At 45.2% G+C, this 12,568-nt stretch overlaps 1 protein-coding gene across 1 annotated transcript in view; it reads left to right on the top strand.

The window, feature by feature from the left end:
* The window catches only part of MED13L (mediator complex subunit 13L), a 2,324,591-nt gene extending 2,312,703 nt beyond the window's left edge, over nucleotides 1–11,888 (top strand). The window contains exon 31 of the mRNA XM_069619219.1: nucleotides 5,344–11,888. Within this exon, the coding sequence (XP_069475320.1) occupies nucleotides 5,344–5,476 (133 nt within the window). The 3' untranslated portion in view covers nucleotides 5,477–11,888. The remainder of the gene's footprint in view (nucleotides 1–5,343) is intronic.
* The last annotated feature ends 680 nt before the right edge of the window (nucleotides 11,889–12,568 follow it).

Here is a 12,568-nt window from a genome sequence, read left to right on the forward strand (position 1 = left end):
AGATGCTTAATGTTGAGTTTGATGTAATGCTTAATGTTGAGCCTTTGCCACCTCCCGTGGTTGTGCATGTGTGTACTGCTATGTATTCTTTATTCAAGAGCATGTGAATCCATGCCAGACCCCATGCTGGAGAAGGAACAAGTTACTTACCTGTAACTGTTGTTCTCCTGCATGGGTCTGGCATGGATTCACATGCGAACCCTCCGCCTACCCCTCTGCGGCTCTTCACTTGGTCATACTGCCACTTCACGTGCTTCCAAATCTGAAGATGGCTGCCAGAGGCGGTGCTTAGGTAGAGGGCAGTCATTGGCTGTGGTCAGTATGACGCAGAGACCAGTGATTGGTTATTACTACGAAAGACAGATCAGAAACGAAACTGATACTGTTTTTTTCTTTACCGAGGATTCCCAGCCTGACGACGGGGAATATTCATGAGCATGTGAATCCATGCCAGACCCATGCTGGAGAACAACAGTTACAGGTAAGTAACTTGTTCCTTCCCTGCCTCCGATCCCTGCAACGCACTTTCATCACATGCTCTGTAGAACAGACTAGCTAGTTGGAGGGAGCTCTTCGAGAAGTCGCCTTCAGAGGACTTAAAGGACTTTGTCAGACATAAGTCAAGGCCCAAGGGAGGGCCTCTCTTTTCCAGCGCAACCCTCAAGGTCGACTCCTTCCCAAGGAAATGCCCTGGCGGGAGTAACCTCTCAGCTTCTCACACCAGCATGGGTACCGAGGCTAGTTCAGCTAGCAGCCGATGGGTCTGTAGATCCTACCGGAGACAGTGCTGATGGACCGCAAGGTTCTTTTAACGGGTGTACACCCGAGGGGGCTACGCCCTTGTACCTGCAACATGTCCGAGGGGGCGCCTGCACGCAGCACTGGCAGCGATACGGCTGAGAGCGACAGGCCTACCAGACCTCGGCTTGAGGTGCAGGGTAGATCTCATGCTCCATCACCAAGAGTCCTGGAGGAGGCCAGGCCCAGTGAGTTAAGCACCACAACCTCGGCACGTGGCATGCAGCTCGACAAGATGGCCGCTTGTCCCATACCGCCCGGGGAGCGGAGCAGGTGGGAGAACGAGTTACAAGGTGGGACTGTGTCAACCAGGTATATGGCCTACAGCTTATCCATCAGTATCCCAGGGCAGATTTACCCCGCAACCAGCTAGACAGAGTATGCACCAACCCCAGCAGCCGCCCGCTACCCCGTCAACATCACCTGCCACCCCAACGGCCTGCGAAGACAGGTTCTTTGAAAAGTTCCTCACTCATGAGATCTCCTCATATGGGGGCCATCCTTAAGGATGTGATCAGGGACATGCTCCCTCCGCCTGCACCTATAGTCATCCCTCCTATGGCTCTAGCGCCGCAGATCCCGGTGCAACGCCTGCTGCCCATGCCAGCTCCTTAGATACCGGGTCCACTGACTCCCACAGTTCAGGCAGTTCTGTACCAGCCTCTGCTGCAGTCTCTGGCTCCAGTCTACACACCTCAGCCCTCGGCATCCAGCACTCCTCCACCCGCTCCGGACCAGCCGGATGCCCTGGTGGACACAGATGAGGAAGAAGACCTCGACACAGCATCGTCAGCCAAGGCCTTCCATGAACGACTCACAGGTCTGTCAGAGTACTTGGGCTTTCCTCAACCTGAAGTCAAACAACCAGAGACAGGGGTACTTGCCGAGGTCCTCACTCTACGCCCCATGGCTAGAACGGGAATCCCGATGCAGAAGGACGTTGTCGGCTTGGCCAAAAAGGGGTCGCTCACACCCCACTGAGCCCAGCATGTCAGTCGGCATCTGGACGCCACGTATGGGCAAATTGAGGGGGATCCACTCTTGCATTTGGTCCACCCTCAACTGCACTCTTCGATGATTGTTGCAGCGTCACTGTACTCAAAGCCCCAGTCGTCCTCGGCCACCTCCTCCTCGGCGCTGCTAGGCAAGGAGGAGATCTTGGAGACGTAGAGGAAGAAGCTTTATGACCAACGCTTCACTGCATCTTCGTCAATCCAACGCGGATGCCATGCTGTCAGCCGTTAACCAGAGGCTTTGGCGGGAAATAGCCGACTTCCTTTCAGAACTTCCAGCTTGGAGGGCCATCATCTGTACCCTTATTTGGACTGGCTGGTGAGGGCGGGGTCACCCGAAGTGGGGGGGGGGGCAGTCCTGCCAGAGACTGGCAGATATCCTTCATCAGCTGGGGTTTTCCCCTCAGCCGGAGGAAGTCACAGTTGTGCCCATCTCAGGAACAGGTCTTCCTAGGGGTGGTTTGGAACACTACCGCTCAGCAGGTGTTTCCTATGCCTGAAAGGCTTCTGTCCCTCTTCAAGGCGGTGGCACACTTTCTGGCCCACAAGACCACCACCACGGCATGGTGAATACAGTGCATACTGGGCCTGATTGCCTCCTGCATGCTCACTGTACAGCACGCCACCCTCAAGATGAGGCGCCTCCAGCTCCACCTGGCGGCCAATTGGGATCAGGTGACAGGGTCTCAGTCGGACAGGATCCCTATACCGCTGCTCCTTCTGCCCGACCTTCGCTGGTGGCTGATGGATGGCAATGTTTCATTGGGAGCCCCCTTCACCTGACCGGAGCCTACCCTGGTGGTGACAAATGAATCCTCTCTTTTGGATTGGGGGACTATTCTGGAGGGCTATGCGATTGATGGAGCATGGTCCAGGATGGAAGCCTACCTACTTATCAATTTGGTTGAGCTCAGGCCAATGGGCCTGGCCCTCAGGGCATTTTTGTCCCTCATCAGGGACTAGTCGCTTCTGTTCAGAACAGACAATTCTACTACAATGTTTTACCTGAACAAGCAGGGTGGCACCTGTTCACCCCCCCAAACCCTCTCCTCTGTGTGGAGGCGGTTTCGATCTGGGAATGGGCCCTGACAGAGGGGATTTGGATTTTGGCAGTCCACCTGCTGGGGAGACAGCAGTGCAGAAGTAGATCAGCTGAGTCACTTGGGGTTCAACATCTACGAGTGAGAGTTGCACAACAACTCCTTTTTGCTCCTGTCCTAGCGTTGGGGGTTCGCGGACATGGACTTGTTCACATCTCCTCTGAATGCAAAGTGCCCCCAGTTTGCCTCGTGGGCAGGCCAGTGGTCACTGGAATGCACCTTCCAGATCTGTTGCCATGGCTGCATGTGTTATGCGTTCCCGGCCAACCCTCTGCTCCAACAGACCCTCTGCAAGTTCTGGCCTCCATGGGCTGCAGTCTCATCCTGGTTGCCCCCCACTGGCCTTTGTGACACTGGTTTTTGGATCTGCTGCAGTTGTGATGCCGGGGACCCTTCCATCATCCGATCCCCAGCAGGGGTTTCCTGACACAGCAGGGTGGGGCAGTGGAACATCCAGACCCAGCCATTCTAGCCTTGGCGGCCTGGTTCCTGATCAGCTGAGGCTTCAGCCTGCTCAATTTTCAGATGACAACTGGGACATCATTCAGCAGGCCAGGAGGCCCTCGACTCTGTCCCAGTATAAGAGCAAATGGCCTGTTTTGCCATTTGACGCGTGACAAAGGTCTGGACCCTGTCACCTGTCCTCTGGATGATGTGCTGGCCTTTTCAGCACACCTGGCTCTCTATGGAGTTCAGGTGGATGCTTGCCACATGTATTTGGCGGACATTGGGGCTTACAAGAATTCCCCTGAGCATGTTTTTGGCAGCCAACCCCGTGGTTAAGTCCCATCTTAAGGGGTTGTCTAGGCATTTTTATCCGGTGCATAGGCCTCATCCGGTCTGGTACCTCAATGCGGTTCTGCTTGGTGATGGTAAAAACGGTTTTATTGGTGGCTCTCGCCTCTGTGCGCAGGGTTAGTGAGCTGCAGGTTTTTTCGTCCAAGCCCTTCACCGCGTTTTGCAACAACGTCATCTTGCATAGTCACCCAAACTTCTTGCCCAATGTGGTCTTTTCGTTCCATCTGAATGAAGGGATCTGCGGGCTGGTGTTCTTTCCAAACCCACAGTTAGAGACAGAGAGGGCCCTCAAGAGGGTTCTCAGGTTTTATCTCTCTTGGACAAAATAGTTCAGGAAGTCCGAGGCATTGTTCGTGACATTTGGGGCCTCCTCCTCTGGCTCGCATGCGTCCATCGCCTGTTGGTTGTTTCAGGCCATTTCGGAAGTGTACACGGCTATGGGCAGACCTGTCCTTGAGGGGTTTCGTGTGCATGCCATCAGAGCTAAGGCCACATCCGTTGCGTTTCAGAGACCTGCTTTTTGAGATGTCATCAGCAAGGCGGCTACTTGGGCCCCTCGTTGGCCTTCTTTAGGCACTACTCGCTGAACACCAGCTCCAGACGTGATGCAGAGTTTGGTCAGGCGGTTCTGAAGAACCTTCTCTCTTCATCCTAGATATAAGGCCGGTTGTCACAGCTCCACCCTATGTTCTTATTCAGTGGAATCACCCACAAAGATGGGGGAAGGGGGACAGGATTTATGAGAAATTAAAGTTACTCACTGTAGTGACTAGAGTACTCCTAGTCCATAGTCCCCTTTCCTCCATATGTCCCACTTGCCTTCCCCCGCTAGTATGCCAAGAGCTAATATGTACTAAGAGTAGCCAGGTATCTAAGCATCCAATGTGTTTCAAAGGGGACTCGGGTGAGGCGCCGGAGGGTGGGGCCTCGGCAGGGCGTTACCATGCCAGAGGCAACGCCCCAGCGCACTATACTAAATTTAAAGGGGAAGCTCAGTTTTTCACTGCCAAAGGTTCCGGTACTGTCCCCATGTTGGGGGATGCCCACAAGGATGGAGGAAAGGGGACTATGAGTACTCTAGTCACTACGGTGAGTAACTTATTTTTATTTTCGGGGTAAAGGACAGGATTGACCGCAGTACCTTTAGGTGTTTTAGTTCGACCATAACTGATCTGTCAGTATAATTGAAGGAGGACAGGACGGGTCAGTCAAGAGTTGACCCCAAGATATACTCCTTGCATCACTGGTATATGGCCCAAAATACTCATCCAGTGGAGGTTTCTTATTAGTTCAAGCCCTGTCTGTCTCACTAAGCAACAGACGACCTTTACATCCAGCTCTCAACACCTGGAATATTCTTTAATATATGTGCCAGATTTCTATCACCTTGATTGATTTTGAAATGGGTCTGTCTCATCTGACATCTGTCTCATCTATTATTGGTTGTGTCTTGCTACATTTGAGTCTGTCTTCAGCAGTCTTGCTATGTTTGTTAGTATCATTGCTCATTATTCATCGTTCATTAAATTGCTTGATGGCGGTGCAGTGCTGAGGGTGACGTTCTAATTTAGCAATTAAATAATGTAAGAAACTTCTAAACTGTGTCCTAATATTTACCATATTTTTCCCAACAGGTTTGTGCTAGAGCAGTACAACGCTCTATCCTGGTTGACCTCCAACCCTGCCTCCCAGGACCGTAGCTCCTGCCTGCCAATCCACTTCATGGTGCTTACCCAGATGTACAATGCCATCATGAGCATTCTTTAACGAGGGAAAACATTACATGCTCTTCACTTGAAGAATGCCTTCTTCTTTCTGGCTAGAGAAGCACGACTCAGTCTGCAGAGGCTCGCCCAAGTGCGGCGAGGATTGCGGTCTACCAACAAGGCATTCTTTTCTGCAGGTTCAAGAAAGGAAGAGCTTGCGTGCTGTGTTGGGTCTTTGAGATAAAGAAGAATGGACTTTTCGGTACGGCAACTAGATGCCCATTAGCCATCAAACGCACCTGGGTGGCTGTTGCCACCGAAGATAGGGCTCAGGCAGAGCCAGCAGACAGCGCCACGAGCCAGGTCCAAAGCCTGAGAGGAATAAGAAGGAAGTGATGGAATAGGGATGCCTACATTGGAGCAAACTGCTTTTCCTGTTAAATGCAGGGCTCTGGGTGGTTGTTGGGTAGGGAGCTTGATGTGCATACAGCAAAAATGGGACAATGCCTCCTCCTTCACAATGAGGCTCTGTTCACAACTGCTTACAGGGGTCTGCAGTGTATTTTGTCGTCCTAAGATAGAAGCTGCATGACTCCTGTAAATTGGAGGATAAACTCTGGTGTGTACAAATCTCCCACCTCCTTGTTCTCCATCGCCAGTGGAGCTCATTGAGCTGATGTTACCTCTCCTTACTACTCTTAAAACCGGAAGACTGTTTTTAATAATTATTTACATGTTTTATTATTTATTATCAATGCAAACCGACCCCGAAGAATTCAGAGAGCTATATTTAATATGAAGTATGGATTATGTATGGGAATGTTTTCATTGTGTTCCCTAAAGAACTAAGATGACGCATAGGAACAGAGAAATCCCAAGGCTTTCCCCTATACTAAAAGGGAGTAAGGCTACTTCGCTACACTCGTTTAAGGACGACGATAAAGCAAGCCCTGAATAAATGAGCCGTCACATTGTAGAAAAGTAGTAAAGTTGCTTGGTAGCAATCTATTACTGCTGTAAAAGGGGGCGAGAATGGCATGTTCCAGGTTGTGTGGATCGAACCGTGGTTTCGACCAGAAACTATTTTCTGGATGAACACAGCCTGAAAACGGTGTCAGGATAATTTGGTGGGAAAGTTAAAAGGTGATACACTGTGGTAGATAAGCCTTTGTACACAAAATGTGGGATAAGTATTATGTTATGCATAAGGCACCTCTCTTGTTGCATTACAGAGTGTTGGGGGTTTATCGTGTGTCTTTGTCATGACTTTGTTTGACACACAAAAGCAGTAACTGTCAAATTCACAGCTGTCCAGGGATCCGATTGCTCATTAGTGGGTAACTTTAAGGGACTGCACTTACGAGTGTTTTGTTGTGGGAGTGAAACGTTTGGAAACATCTAAAATCTGCAATCCTCCTTTGATGGTTGAAAAAAAATGAGAGTTCCTTTACACAGCTAAAACCTTACGCAGTAACTGTTTTTTGAGCAAAGATTCTTTTTCGCCCCATCTTCTTTCAAAAGGAGGTCCTTGCACTCATTAAGGTCAAAATGTAGGTTGCTTGACGAGTCTCTGTAGACCTCCGTATTTATATGGAAGACGCCAGCATTAATATTGAAGCGGGTGAAAGTTGTACAACTACTGGACACATCTGAAATCTCATAGAACATCCAAGCCTCTGACTGTCCACAAACGGATTGTAGGTGCCACTTCCCAAGTAGGCCAACTTTTAGTAATTGGTACAAGAACTCCCAATGCAATCCTTCACATGGCAGAACCATGGTGCTCTAGGTAAAGAGAAATTGTTTCACAGTCCAAGTGTGAAAAACTAAGCTAAAATCACCATTGTTTGTAGGCTCCATTGTGGGAGATGGAATTTTAGATGCATCCTCTTCATGGAACGTGTTCGAGTGCTCTTACTAAGGTGAACTACTTTAATTGAAAGCTAGAGTCCATATGTTACCAGGCACTTTACCTGCTCCTGATATGGTGCATATTTGATGCAGGCCAGAGATCCATCTAAGGAATATCACAAAGTGAACAAGGGTGTAATAGTAGAAGGATTGGTCGAGGTCAGCAACAGCTTTTAACTTATGGTAAAATAAATTGTGATCTCTCCATGCATTGAATTGACGTAAACATGCATACTTTTTTCTGCTGCATCCAGTGTACAGCATTTACCTGTGCATCTGGGACTCACATCCCAACACATGCCTCATAAAGGTATGAAAAACCAAACAGTCGGTTGTAGATGTCATGGAGTACTGAGGTCATTCTGCTAACACATCTGGGATATGCTACTAAAGATCCTTTGTCAAAACACCCCATCAAATAAGTTTCAATATGCCGTAGGTTGCTAAAGGTGATGATTTATTTTCTCTTTAGATGCTTGCAGCGCCAGCCCGACTTTATTGTGCTATGATGCCATAAGGCTATGGCTGTCTTTTAGCCCCATTATGCTTGAGCTCGGTCATCAGCTGCTTGACCATGGTTCTTCTGTGTCATCACAAAAACATTGCTTCTGGATTTCCTTAGTTCATGATGTCTCGTGATGTCAATTGGCAAAAGTTATCTGGGGAAACCATTGGATCATGTCTCAGAACTAAATTGTACCATAGAATTACCACATTACAAGCAGACCATGGCACATAAATGTCCCTTTCTTATCATGGTGATTTAATGACCACCAGAAAATGACTGCCTCCTTTCACCATCAAGCAATGAACAGTGATTTACTTCACAAATCAGTGACTGGATAAGTGTTGGAATTATGTGCAGGAAAACCAAATGTACAAGGGAAGAGATTGCCGGCAGAAACGGAATGTGTGCTTATTTTTTATGCATTATGAGTGACCCACTAAGTCAATATTCTGTTTTATTTTTAAAGAAAAAATGTGACTTTTAAGCTTTACTTTCTTTGTTTCCAACTTAAGCTGAAAGGGTCGTCGAGTAGAGCACAAAATATTTTCATCAGCATTTACACCCACTAAGCAACACTTGATTTTCATTGTATCTGTGTAGCTAGTGTTTTTACCACAAGGCCATGCATATTTAATCACAGTATACTTGTTCCATATAGCATGTAACCAAGCAGAAACTAACAAGAATAAAAAAGGAGCACAGTTGCTTAGCATTGCTTGACGCACAAGGGAGGGCATGGTTCAGGCGCTATATGGCCCCTTTATTCCACTGATCTATTTAAATAGACTGTGTCTATGTCCATATTTTACAACCTTTTCCAGCCCAAATTGAGCTAAACACATATTGCCTGATTCGACTCCATCAAAGTTGTGTACTGTGCAATTTTTTATGAAATGCTGCAGACTAATTCTCAGAGAATTTACTTTGCCTCAAAACTGTTCGACTGAAGTCTTTGTTTGACAGGGTTTTTGATACCTTTCCTTATGCAGGTAAGCGTTGCATTGTGATTCACAGTACACCTGCAATGACTAGGGACAGAATACCCCTCCTGCAACAGTAGTCCTCTGAAGTGGATGATTTTACTAGTCGCGATTAACACATCTTTGCAGGGGGACCACCATGGCCAGCTTTTATTTTTGTAAAAATGTAAACTGCTTCAGGGCCCACAACAATGCCCTCATACATGAATACCGCTGTGTACCTCAGGTTGAATTGCAGGTTAACTGACATTTAGTTTTCTGTCTAAGATCACATGCAAGCTTTGCTATTGCAAATATACACAATATTTATGTAGGGTTATTGGCGTTACTAGAATTGGAGCTAGCTCTTCCATGATACCCATGATGTTGTGATTCGTATTGTAAGACATTAGGCTGCTGAATGCTCTCTTGAATCATTCTGTTGGCATGTTCAGGAGACAAGCTTGCCTGACGGTATTAAGGAATGTTGTCTCCATCCACTCCCCGAGTATTAGACTAAATTAAATCGTGTCACTATTTGGGAAATGTGCGTGAGAGCATCTGAGCCTTTTCCGTGCTTTTTGTCGATCACTCCAAAGATGCTGAAAATCGACAATGTGTGGCCCTTTATAAGCTATTTTGCTTAGTGCCTTGGTTGTTCCTAATTTCACACAAAGCCCCTTTGCTTACGTCTGCTTTGTAATCTGTGAAACATTTCTGGTATTGTTTGCAGGCGCAAACCAATAGAAAAGGGACAGAACCTCCTATAACATGAATGATCTTGCAGAGTCGTGGGGTTGTACACAAGCAAGTGAACCTTTATTAGGATAAGATCAGCATTTTCATCTCCGGTTTACTACAAATGTTAGCCTTTCAACAAAGAAATGCATTGTGATCTATGCTACCAAGTAGGGAACAGTTGGCACCTAACAGACAAAAGTGTGCCTTGAACACATTGTTTGATGGTGAAAGAGAACAGAGAATTTACCACTTTGAGGGCTGGAGGAGTGTGGAACTTTGATTGCAGCTTAACCCATTTCAACCATATTGATAAACGGAGTTTCTATAGATCCTATGCAATGGTTTGTTCAGATAGCTCTATATGGTTTACAGCATGTATATCAGAAAAGGCATATGATGAACTTTTCTTATTCTTAAGAGCTATAGATACAATTAGTGCTGCTCAAACTACATGTAACCTGCATGCATCAAGTTCCTCCCCAGATGGATCAAATCTGAGTAAGCAATGAACTATTTTAAAATCTGGCTTAAATGAAATCAAACTGAGTACAAATGTGAATAATGGTTAAGACATGCTTAACTAATGTTTACCAGCATTGGTTTTGTAATGGCGTGCTTTGTATAGTTCTATTTGGCTAACCATTTTCATTCTTAGACTGGGCAGATTTGCACAACCATTCCTTTAGCAGCTGGCATGTGATTTTGCTTCAACCTTATTGGTCAGACAAGGGGTTATACCACCATGGCACAAGAAATCGTTGCTATCTTATTTTCAACTTGTGATGCAATGGACAGTTAAAAGGCAACTTTGACATAGTTTGCGGACATCACATCATGCCATCGTCTGTTAGCCAATTACACTTGTTGAGTTAACAGATGAGAATATGGCAGGGTTGTTGGTGAACATAGTCCGGTGTCCTGTTTGGTGCCCAGGCAATAAAAATAGAAATAACAAATAACCAAGCAGTTTGTGAGGAGGGGGGCAACACAAGATAAAGAATCCATCCTTTGGGGACCACTGATCAGACAGGCTGACTGCAAGCAGATTTTTGTTTCACTTTGTTTTCAAAATCATTTAATACTATTGAGAGAAGATGTTAAAATGGACTCCCGAGAGATGTTATACTCCTGTGGGTACACAATGAAATAAACATTTGTATCCAGTTTACAGAGTACAATCAACTGCAATATGCACATTGCAGCAATATGTTTGTTTAGTCTAGGGGATAGGAGAGATCACTGGCTTTCTAAAAGAGGTTTTTTTTTAATTTTATTTTTAACAAATCTAAAACCAAGTAAGATATGTTAGTGGACCTTTGCATTTTGAATCTGTAAAGTGCTGAAGACTTGCGAGTCTTAGTCATTCTTTGTCCATACTCGCCTAGAGATCTAGAATTTGACTCAAAATACTCTTCTGGAATGGGATGCAATATCGTGGAGAGACAGTGTTTAGCAAGTTGGTGATGCTTGCATTTAAAACAATATGGACTTCTAACAATGAGGTTTTGTACTTCCTATTGTCTATCATCCTGGTTTCATCTGCAGGGTAAAACGGGAGTACTAAACAAACACAATACGAGGGGCGCTGGTCCCAGTTGAGGCAGCTTGTAATGTCAATTGCAACAACTGGATCACTGCCAAGGAAGCAACCAATGTTTTTTATTTAATTTTTTAAGTTAAGACAAATATCCAGTGACCTATTTATAAGCTTTTTATGAAAATACAATTGTGATAGATTTAACAGGAGGCAAATGTTATATTATGTACTTAAACATGATAAAGACTTTATAATGTTGCCATATTAAATATGCATTCTTCCATGCAGGAGTTTTTTTATTTAATGTGTACCTGACCGGAGGCATTGAAACTTCAAATTTCCTACCATGTTGAAAATTTGTAATGTTTTAAATCCTGTAAATACCAGAACTGTCCACAAATGTTTGATAAATGTGGAGAGGGTGTGGGACTAAGGGGCCAGTCCATTAAAAGATGGTCCATCCGGCATGCTGATATGTATATATTTTCAATTCTGAACTTTTTTTAACTGTAAAAGTTGTACATTTCTGGATGACTCAGAGTTTTTCCTCTTTTTTATTTTCTTTTTTTCTCCTAGTGCATTTTGCATTGGGTTTCATTTTTATATAAAGTGGAGAATTTGAAAGAATACAGTGGCAAAGTTCATTTTAATTCTATATCACTGGTACATTACACTAAAAGAGAAAAAAAGTGACTTTGATAAAAAGGAAGAAACAATTTTAAATAAATGGCAGCCTCCATATAAAACTTGTGAATGAGAGTTATATACTTTTACACCATTTTTTAGATGAATAAATTATTGAATTACTGAAACAAAATTTTGCGCTGTTTTTTTAATGTTTTGAATGATTTGAAGGAATGTTGTGCTAATTCCTTTTAAATATGAATCCCTAAGCAGCACCTTGAAATCTGCAGAAAAATGCACAATTGTCATAGAGAATAGTGAACAAGGGGAGGAGTGTTGGGAATGTAAAAGTAAAATGGGATGAAAGATTGTCATTTATTTATTTCAACAAAGGAGGACTGGAAGTTTAAATGATTGGGGAGGGGGCACTGTGGGGTGTAGAATCATGCATTGGCAAAACTAATAGCTTTGGCAGAAGAGCTCAATTGTTGGCGAAGGAGGCCTCAATGGGTCTGGTGAAGAGGCTTGCATAGCCTAAGTAGTTCATATGCAAAAGCTCCAGGCTTTACCAGTGTTTGCTGTATGCCTGCTTATGTCTAATATTTTCTGTATGATTTCTTTATACCTGCATTTATTTTATTTGGTAGATGTATACATTGAAGTTCAGCTAGATGAAGTGACATTCCCCTTTATGACTCAATTTGGTCAAGTATGGAAGCTTGGATCATTGCTTTCCGGTTCCTCAGTTGGCAACATGGCCACTTGATCACATCTTCTCCCTCACCCAAGAGTCGGTGACTGTTAAAGTAAGGTTCTCAGACAATACATTTTTTCATTCTAAATTTAACACCTTTCAAATAACAGAAGACTCAT

The sequence above is a fragment of the Ambystoma mexicanum genome, chromosome 10 (assembly GCF_040938575.1).
Source record: "Ambystoma mexicanum isolate Mex_15411 chromosome 10, UKY_AmexF1_1, whole genome shotgun sequence".
NCBI classification, from domain to species: domain Eukaryota; kingdom Metazoa; phylum Chordata; class Amphibia; order Caudata; family Ambystomatidae; genus Ambystoma; species Ambystoma mexicanum.